The sequence below is a fragment of the Ranitomeya imitator genome, chromosome 2 (assembly GCF_032444005.1).
Source record: "Ranitomeya imitator isolate aRanImi1 chromosome 2, aRanImi1.pri, whole genome shotgun sequence".
NCBI lineage: Eukaryota > Metazoa > Chordata > Amphibia > Anura > Dendrobatidae > Ranitomeya > Ranitomeya imitator.
Genome location: NC_091283.1, coordinates 384,490,716 through 384,501,752, shown reverse-complemented (window position 1 = coordinate 384,501,752; position 11,037 = coordinate 384,490,716). Strand labels below are relative to the sequence as shown.

Genomic DNA, 11,037 nt, shown 5'->3' with positions numbered 1-11,037 from the left:
TAAAAATGAACGTTTTATTTAAAATTATTGAATCTGTCCAATTACTTTTGGTCCCTTTAAAAACAAGGTGGCACATGTTAAGGAGCTGCAACTCCTAAACCCTTCATCCAATTTTAATGTGGATACCCACAAATGAAAGCTGAAAGTCTGAACTTCAACTGCATCTGAATTGTTTTGTTTAAAATTCATTGTGGTAATGTCTATAACAAAAATTAGAAAAATGTTGTCTCTGTCCAAATATATATGGACCTAACTGTATATCATTTTCTATTAATCATTTAGTGATCCGGGTTGATTTTCCTTTCTCTTGTAGAAAAGTGACTTTACTTGATTATAACTTGTAATTTTTCTGTTACATGATAACAATGTAATGATTTAAAACAAAAGCGGCTTCTCTCCTGTGTGAATTATTTCATGTTTAACAAGATCGAATTTCTTGGTAAAACATTTCCCACATTCTGAACATGAAAATGGCTTTTCCCCCATGTGAGTTCGCTGATGTCTAACAAGATTTGATTTATATAAAAAACATTTCCCACATTCTGAACATGAAAATGGCTTTTCACCAGTGTGAGTTCTCTGATGTCTAACAAGATTTGATTTTTCTAAAAAACATTTCCCACATTCTGAACATGAAAATGGCTTTTCACCAGTGTGACTTCTCTGATGTCTAACAAGATCTGATTTCTGTTGAAAACAATCACCACATTCGGAACATAAAAACGGTTTCTCCCCTGTGTGAGTTCTCTGGTGTTTAACAAGAATTTTTTTCTCACTAAAATATTTCCCACATTCTGAACATGAAAATGGTTTTTCTCCTGTGTGAGTTCTCTGATGTTTAACAAGATGTGATTCATATATAAAACATTTCCCACATTCTGAACATGAAAATGGCTTTTCTTCGTGTCTTCTCTGATGTTTAACAAGATATGATTTATCTCTAAAACATTTCCCACATTCCGTACATGAAAATGGCTTTTCGCCTGTGTGACTTCTCTGATGGGTAACAAGATAGAATTTATTTCTAAAACATTTCCCACATTCCGAACATGAAAATGGCTTTTCACCAGTGTGCATTCTCTGATGTCTAACAAGATCTGATCTCCGACTAAAACGACCCCTACATTCGGAACATAAAAACGGTTTCTCCCCTGTGTGAGTTATTTGATGTGTAACAAGAGTTTGTTTCTCACTAAAACATTTCCCACATTCTGAACATGAAAATGGCTTCTCCCCTGTGTGAGTTCTCTGATGTATTACAAGATGTGTTTTATGCCTAAAACATTTCCCACATTCTGAACATGAAAATGGCTTCTCCCCTGTGTGAGTTCTCTGATGTGTAACAAGATGTGATTTATCTGTAAAACATTTCCCACATTCTGAACATGAAAATGGCTTTTCCCCTGTGTGTTTTCTCTGATGTGTAACAAGATGGTATTTATGTCTAAAACATTTCCCACATTCCGAACATGAAAATGGCTTCTCCCCTGTGTGAGTTCTCTGATGTCTAACAAGATGTGTTTTATCCATAAAACATTTCCCACATTCTGAACATGAAAATGGTTTTTCTCCTGTGTGAGTTCTCTGATGTTTAACAAGATGTGATTCATATATAAAACATTTCCCACATTCTGAACATGAAAATGGCTTTTCTTCGTGTCTTCTCTGATGTGTAACAAGATAGAATTTATCTCTAAAACATTTCCCACATTCCGTACATGAAAATGGCTTTTCGTCTGTGTGACTTCTCTGATGGATAACAAGATAGAATTTATGTCTAAAACATTTCCCACATTCCGAACATGAATATGGCTTCTCCCCTGTGTGAGTTCTCTGATGTCTAACAAGATGTGTTTTATCCATAAAACATTTCCCACATTCTGAACATGAAAATGGCTTTTGCCCTTTGTGAGTTCTCTGGTGTTTAACAAGAACTGCTTTCTCACTAAAACATTTCTCACATTCTGAGCATGAAAATGGCGTCTCCTCTGTGCAAGCTACTTCATGTTCATCAGAACTGTTGTGGTTTTTGTTTTTCATATTTTCCTTTAACGAAGTCAAAGAAAAGACCTGTCTAAAAGGATCAGATAATAGATTTTTCCTTAGAAGGTCTTGAGGTATATCGGTGATAATTATATCTTCTTCACATGTATCTGATGTGATACCTTGATCCGCTGCTGCAAAATCTGAAAATATCAGATGTCCCTCTGAGCTCCTGGTACCGTCACCTGCCAAGAATAAAATTATTATTTGTCAATAACACTGCATTGAAATTATATTAACCCCTTCATGACCAGGGGATTTTTCGTTTTTCCGTGTTCGTTTTTCGCTCCCCTCCTTCCCAGAGTCATAACTTTTTTATTTTTCCGTCAATTTGGCCATGTGAGGGCTTATTTTTTGCGGGACGAGTTGTACTTTTGAACAACATCATTGGTTTTAGCATGTCGTGTACTAGAAAACGGGAAAAAAATTCCAAGTGTGGTGAAATTGCAAAAAAAGTGCAATCCCACATTGGTTTTTTGTTTGGCTTTTTTGCTAGGTTCACTAAATGCTAAAACTGACTTGACATTATGATTCTCCAGGTCATTACGAGTTCAGACACCTAACATGACTAGGTTATTTTTTATCTAAGTGGTGAAAAAAAATTCCAAACTTTGCTAAAAAAAAAAAAAAAAAATTGCGCTATTTTCCGATACTCGTAGCGTCTCCATTTTTCATGATCTGGGGTCGGTTGAGGGCTTATTTTTTGCGTGCCGAGATGACGTTTTTAATGATAGCATTTCGGTGCAAATACGTTCTTTTGATCGCCCGTTATTGCATTTTAATGCAATGTCGCGGCGACCAAAAAAACGTAATTCTGGTGTTTCGATTTTTTTTCCCGCTACGCTGTTTAGCGATCAGGTTAATACTTTTTTTTAATTGATAGATCGGGCGATTCTGAGCGCGGCGATACCAAATATGCGTAGATTTGATATTTTTTTTATTGATTTATTTTGATTGGGGCGAAAGGGGGGTGATTTAAACTTTTATGTTTTTTTTATTTTTTTCACATTTTTTAAACTTTTTTTTTTAACTTTTGCCATGCTTCAATAGCCTCCATGGGAGGCTAGAAGCAGGCACAGCACGATCGGCTCTGCTACATAGCAGCGATCTGCTGATCGCTGCTATGTAGCAGAAATGGAGGTGTGCTGTGAGCGCCGACCACAGGGTGGCGCTCACAGCCACCGGTCATCAGTAACCATAGAGGTCTCGAAGACCTCTATGGTTACAATATACAAGCATCGCCGACCCCCGACCATGTGACGGGGGTCGGCGATGACGTCATTTCCGGCCGCCCGGCCGGAAGCGGTAGTTAAATGCCGCTGTCTGCGTTTGACAGCGGCATTTAACTAGTTAATAGGTGCGGGCAGATCGCGATTCTGCCCGCGCCTATTACGGGCACATGTCAGCTGTTCAAAACAGCTGACATGTGCCGGCTTTGATGCGGGCTCACCGCGTAGCCCTGCATCAAAGCAGGGGAGCCGGCATCGGACGGTATAGTACGTCCGATGCCGGTAAGGGGTTAATATTTATATTATCTATATGATTTCCATACAAACTGTAATACAATTCATTTTTAGACAATAGACTACTACCCAAGGACTAGTAGATTATGATGTTAGGCCACCAGGTTGTGCTTTTTCAATATTTTCACATCTCTGTTGAAGCCACATTCTCTATAGGTTCTGGTTTCACTTCACCTGTCAGCAATCATTTGCAGTTTCATGTTCAGTGGATCCTTATAAATTTAACTGCAAGTCAGTGCTATTAGGCCACGGTCACACGTTCAGTATTTGGTAAGTATTTTACCTCAGAATTTGTAAGCCAAAACTAGGAGTGGAACAATCAGAGGAAAAGTATAATGGAAACACGTCACCACTTCTGTATTTATCACCAATTCCTGGTTTTGGTTTACAAATACCGATATAAAATACTGACCAAATACTGAACGCGTGAACATGGCCTTAGATAGTTTTCATCTCTCATACACTCCCTGACAGGTATATACATGCATCTAGCACAGAGCACAGCAGTGTGGTCATGCAAAAAGAAGCCACGGCTTTTATGCAAGTGTGTGTTTTGTATTTTTTTAATAAAAAGAAACTAAGCGTTAGATACAAGATAGGAGAAGAAGTTTTTTATACTATTTTATATGCATTGGAAGTCAACAGAAAGCATTGGATTCCATAATGAATATGGGAGCACTGGGGATCTGAAAATGAGTTCTCTGTAATCCATTGTTGACAGTTGTTGGTTCTTTCAAAGATCACCTAGCTTAAAGGCTACGGACACCTTTGTGCACAACAAATAGGTAACCACATATGTGACTAAACCTCTGTGGTAATAAAGTTCCACATATCTGTGTTTTTGCATGGAGCTATCCTGCTCATCAGAAACCTTCATAGCTGTTTTTTCACTTCTTCCACATTCAAACTTTTTTCTCTCGGGATGTTTCTCCAGCTCTGCTCACATGACATGTTTTGATTTCTCATGAACTAGCACAGCTGAAGTTACATTATCCCCCACCTTCTTCAATTTCTATGGCTGTTTACCACAACCAAGCACACTCACTGCCAGGCAGGTATATGATTTCTCCATCATTCTTCCCCTCTCCATGGGACATATTTACACTATGAAGTTCTCCACCGTAAAAATATTGAAGTCTGGTGGTTAAGGAGGAAAAAATGCCAACATACAATATTCTGATTCAGTTAATGAATCAGGATATTTTGGATGGCATGTGAGTGCTATCCAGAAATGCAAACCCATTCCCTTGAATGGGCAAATTCAATCAAGCGGATCAAACCCAGACATGGGTTCTCTTCAGGAAAATGGCATTTATGTCCAAAACAGATCTGTTGCACAACTGAAGCAAACAGAAGACGAGTGGGCCAGTTAATTGTTGTCCGTCTAGATTCCATTATTATTATTATTTGCATTCTTTTTTAGAATGGAAATCAAAGTTCTGCATGATGCATGATAAGCTTTTTTTTGCCGATACAAAAAAAACACACACTGTTCAAAAAATAAAGGGAAAACAAAGAACAGAGTATAACTTCAAGTAAATCCGACTTCTGTTAAATCAAACTGTCCACTTAGGAAGCAACACTGTTTGACAATCAATTTCGCATGCTGTCGTGCAAATGGAATAGACAACAGATGGAAATTATTGGCATTTATCAAGACACACTTAATAAAGGAGTTGTTCTGCAGGTGGGGACCACACACCACATCTCAGTAACAATGCTTTTTGGCTGATGTCTTGGTCACTTTTGAATGTTTGTTGTGCTTTCACACTCGTGGTAGCATGAGACGGACTCTACAACCCACAAAAGTGGCTCAGGTAGTGCAGCTCATCCAGGATGGCACATCAATGCGAGCTTTGACAAGAAGGTTTGCTGTGTCTGTCAGCGTAGTGTCCAGAGGCTGGAGGCGCTACCAGGGGACAGGCCAGTACACCAGGGGATGTGGGGAGGGCCGTAGGATGGCAACAACCCAGCAGCAGGATGGCTACCTCAGCCTTTGTGCAAGGAGGAACAGGAGGAGCACTGCCAGAGCCCTGCAAAATGACCTCTAGCAGGCCACAAATGTGCAAGTGTCTGCACAAATGGTTAGAAACCGGCTCCATGGGATGGTCTGAGTGCCCAGTGTCCACAAATCGGGGTTGTGCTCACTGGACAACACCGTGCAGGACGCTTGGCATTTGCCACAGAACACCAGGATTGGGAAATTCGCCACTGGCCCTGTGCTCTTCACAGATGAAAGCAGGTTCACATTGAGCACATGTGACAGAAATAACAGAGTCTGGAGTCGCCGTGGAGAGCGATCTGCTGCCTGCAACATCCTTCAGCATGATCGATTTGGCAGTGGGACAGTAATGGTGTGGGGTGGCATTTCTTTGGAGGGCCACACAGCCTTCCATGTGCTCGCCAGAGGTAGCCTGACTGCTATTAGGTACCGAGATGAAATCCTCAGACCATATTGTTACACCCGGTCCAACCCCTGTACCATCGTGGGACAGTGATCACTATTTCTAGGCCCTCCACCATAGGGAGGGTGCCGGAGCAACAAGTATCCACTGTTGTTTACTTCCGGTTCCTGTCAGCACGTGCTCCTGTTTCTGAAGATCTCTGCCAGCACTCCGCTTATACTATCTGTCTCCACAGATCATCAGCTTCCTGCTACCCGGATATCCTGGACGTCTGTTCTATCAACGCAATCCCGTTTCGTCCCGTTAGTCAGCCATCCTCCTCTCCGTACAACGCCAGACTCGCCGGTATCAGCTCTTACCTGTGCACCCAGTATCACCTGGTTAGCTCCAAGTCTTCTACTAACCCTACTTGTCCACCTGTTCCGCTGGGACAGCTGCCACGAGTCCGGAGTCTAACTGGAGGTTGCACCCTTGTCCCCCAGGCATTCCATTCTGACCCTGTTCGAGGGGACATACTACGGGTGTCTGGGGCTCACGTAGTCACGCCCCCTTAAGGGCCCTCCGGACCGTGGTACCGAGGTTCCACGTTAAACTTCAATAAAAACAAATGTGAACTTCACCTTCTGTGCCTCCGTTTCCATTCGTTTCACATATGCTAATGCGGTTGGCACAGGGTTCCTCCTAATGCAGGACAATGCCAGACCTCATGTGGCTGGAGTGTGTCAGTAGTTCCTGCAAGATGAAGGTATTGAAGCTATGGACTGGCCCGCCTATTCCCCAGACCTGAATCCGATTGAACACATTAGGGACATTATGTCTCACATCAGCCACCAATGGCACGTTGCACCACAGACTGTTCAGGAGTTGGCGGATGCTTTAGTCCAGGTCTGGGAGGAGATCCCTCAGGACACCATCTGCTGCCTCATCAGGAGCATGTCCAGGTGTTGTAGGGAGATCATACAGGAATGTGGAGGCCACACACTACTGAGCATCATTTCCTTGTCTTGAGGCATTTGCACTGAAGTTGGATCAGCCTGTAACTTCATTTTCCACTTTGATTTTGAGCATCATTACAACTCCAGACCTCCGTGGGATATTAGTTGTGATTTACATTGTTTATTTTTAGGTTTTATTGTTCTCAACACATTCCACTATCTAATGAATAAAGATTTAGAACTGGAATATTTCATTCAGTGATATCTAGGATGTGAGATTTTAGTGTTTCCTTTATTTTTTTGAGCAGTGTATGAATATATGTATGTATATATATATATACAGTTAGGGCCAGAAATATTTGGACAGTGACACAATTTTCGCGAGTTGGGCTCTGCATGCCACCACATTGGATTTGAAATGAAACCTCTACAACAGAATTCAAGTGCAGATTGTAACGTTTAATTTGAAGGGTTGAACAAAAATATCTGATAGAAAATGTAGGAATTGTACACATTTCTTTACAAACACTCCACATTTTAGGAGGTCAAAAGTAATTGGACAAATAAACATAACCCAAACAAAATATTTTTATTTTCAATATTTTGTTGCAAATCCTTTGGAGGCAATCACTGCCTTAAGTCTGGAACCCATGGACATCACCAAACGCTGGGTTTCCTCCTTCTTAATGCTTTGCCAGGCCTTTACAGCCGCAGCCTTCAGGTCTTGCTTGTTTGTGGGTCTTTCCGTCTTAAGTCTGGATCTGAGCAAGTGAAATGCATGCTCAATTGGGTTTAGATCTGGAGATTGACTTGGCCATTGCAGAATGTTCCACTTTTTGGCACTCATGAACTCCTGGGTAGCTTTGGCTGTATGCTTGGGGTCATTGTCCATCTGTACTATGAAGCGCCGTCCAATCAACTTTGCAGCATTTGGCTGAATCTGGGCTGAAAGTATATCCCGGTACACTTCAGAATTCATCCGGCTACTCTTGTCTGCTCTTATGTCATCAATAAACACAAGTGACCCAGTGCCATTGAATGCCATGCATGCCCATGCCATCACATTGCCTCCACCATGTTTTACAGAGGATGTGGTGTGCCTTGGATCATGTGCCGTTCCCTTTCTTCTCCAAACTTTTTTCTTCCCATCATTCTGGTACAGGTTGATCTTTGTCTCATCTGTCCATAGAATACTTTTCCAGAACTGAGCTGGCTTCTTGAGGTGTTTTTCTGCAAATTTAACTCTGGCCTGTCTATTTTTGGTATTGATGAATGGTTTGCATCTAGATGTGAACCCTTTGTATTTACTGTCATGGAGTCTTCTCTTTACTGTTGACTTAGAGACAGATACACCTACTTCACTGAGAGTGTTCTGGACTTCAGTTGATGTTGTGAACGGGTTCTTCTTCACCAAATTAAGTATGCGGCGATCATCCACCACTGTTGTCATCCGTGGACGCCCAGGCCTTTTTGAGTTCCCAAGCTCACCAGTCAATTCCTTTTTTCTCAGAATGTACCCAACTGTTGATTTTGCTACTCCAAGCATGTCTGCTATCTCTGATGGATTTTTTCTTTTTTTTCAGCCTCAGGATGTTCTGCTTCACCTCAATTGAGAGTTCCTTTGACCGCATGTTGTCTGCTCACAGCAACAGCTTCCAAATGCAAAACCACACACCTGGAATCCACCCCTGACCTTTTAACTACTTCATTGATTACAGGTTAACGAGGGAGACGCCTTCAGAGTTAATTGCAGCCCTTAGAGTCCATTGTCCAATTACTTTTGGTCCCTTGAAAAAGAGGACGCTATGCATTACAGAGCTATGATTCCTAAACCCTTTCTCCGATTTGGATGTGGAAACTATCATATTGCAGCTGGGAGTGTGCACTTTCAGCCCATATTATATATATAATTGTATTTCTGAACATGTTTTTGTAAACAGCTAAAATAACAAAACTTGTGTCACTGTCCAAATATTTCTGGCCCTAACTGTATATATATATATATATATATATATATATATGTGTGTGTGTGTGTATGTGTGTGAATGAAAACAAAGATGTCATTTTTATTCACACTATTTACTGATCACCATAAATCACTATATTGTACATGTTGTTACAATTACAGGGACACAAAATATGTCCATGTTTACGGTGATGATTTTGTACAATTTTTGAAAATAATTCTATAAATAGAAATCTTTGCTGATTACTTTTCAGGACTTATAATGCTCTGGCATGATATCTGTATATAACGTTATATTATGCATGTAGAGAAAAATGCTTTTGAGGTTTTTAGGCTGAGAAAATTCTCCATAACAGTACAGCCTGTGGCTCCCTAGTAATCTTTCTACCTTCCATATCAGGGGTCTTGAGTTCAGATCCCCAGCGCTGACAGACTTCAAACATATATTGAGAGACATCCACTGAGTGTCCTGTATTAACCCCTTTACCCCAAGGGTGGTTTTCATGTTAATGACCGGGCCAATATTTATAATTCTGACCACTGTCTCTTTATGAGGTTATAACTCTGGAATGCTTCAACGGATCCTGATGATTCTGATACTGTTTTCTTGTGACATATTGTACTTCATGATAGTGGTAAAATTTGTTTGATATTACCTGCGATTTATTTGGAAAAAATGGAAATTTGGTGAAAATTTTGAAAATTTCGCAATTTTCCAGCTTTAAATTTTTATGCCCTTAAATCACAGAGATATGTCACACAAAATACTTAATAAGTAACATTTCCCACATGTCTACTTTACATCAGCACAATTTTGGAACCAAAATTTTTTTTTGTCAGGGAGTTATAAGGGTTAAAATTTGACCAGCAATTTCTCATTTTTACAACACCATTTTTTTATGGACCACATCACATTTGAAGTCCCTTTGAGGGGTCTATATGATAGAAAATACTCAAGTGTGACACCAATACAAAAACTGCACATCTCAAGGTGCTCAAAAACACATTCAAGAAGTTTATTAACCCTTCAGGTGTTTCACAGGAATTTTTGGAATGTTTAAAAAAAAAAATGAACATTTAACTTTTTTTCACAAAAAATTTATTTTAGCTCCAATTTGTTTGATTTTACCAAGGGTAACAGGAGAAATTGGAGCCCAACAGTTGTTGTGTAATTTGTCCTGAGTGCGCCGATACCCCATATGTGGGGGTAAACCACTGTTTGGGCGCATGGCAGAGCTTGGAAGGGAAGGAGCGCCGTTTGACTTTTCAATGCAAAATTGACTGGAATTAAGATGGGACGCCATGTTGCGTTTGGAGACCCCCTGATGTGACTAAACACTGAAACCCCCCACAAGTGACACCATTTTGGAAAGTAGACCCCATAAGAAACTTATCTAGATGTGTGGTGAGCACTTTGACCCACCAAGTGTTAGGGGTCGAGTTCCCGCTTCTGCACAGGGGGAATCTCGGGCGGCTTCTGCTGCGGTCTCCCATTCCTCTCCTGCCGCAGGTAAACCTGCTCAGCAGAGACGACGGTCCTTGCGTCTGGCTCAGTCTCACTCGGTGCTTAGGTTTGCTGTTGCTTCTCCAGCTTTTGCCATTAAAGCCAGTGCTGGGCAGCAGCGAGCGGGCTTCTCTGGGACTAAGTCCTTATTTGCATAATATTATTTGCAAAATAAATAATAATAATAATAATAATAATAATAATTTGCACACACTGAGCATGCCCAGGGCAAGATCTCCCGTTGGAGATCGAGGGTCACATGCTCAGGCACTGCAGCACATCCCATTGGTCCTCTTGGCAGGTCCTGAAAGGGCAAAACTTCTGTAGCTACTTCCTGTGCTGCAACTATATAAACTGCGCATGACCGCACGGCCATGCGCTAGTGTACAATTGTATACGTGTGTTTGTTGTGAGTGCAAGTCGTTCATTAAATACCCCTACCCTATTGTATGACTGTTCGCGTATGGAGTATGGCTGCTATCTAGCGCCCGACTAACCACTCAACGTGTCACACATGTATCAGCGTCTATTGCTGTGACCGCCAGTGCGGCGCCACGCGCCAGTAATGCGCTTCCTGACCCACGTCTGGGTTCTTAGTGGTGTCTGCCAGCACGGCACAGTTCGCACTTCGGTGCTCTAATTACTATAGTTGCCTAACACA

At 41.2% G+C, this 11,037-nt stretch overlaps 1 protein-coding gene across 1 annotated transcript in view; it reads right to left on the bottom strand.

The window, feature by feature from the left end:
- Window positions 1-261: 261 nt before the first annotated feature.
- LOC138664066 (oocyte zinc finger protein XlCOF7.1-like) overlaps window positions 262-11,037 on the bottom strand; it is a 47,260-nt gene continuing 36,484 nt past the window's right edge. Inside the window, exon 4 of the mRNA XM_069750487.1 lies at window positions 262-2,228. Within this exon, the coding sequence (XP_069606588.1) occupies window positions 376-2,228 (1,853 nt within the window). The 3' untranslated portion in view covers window positions 262-375. The remainder of the gene's footprint in view (window positions 2,229-11,037) is intronic.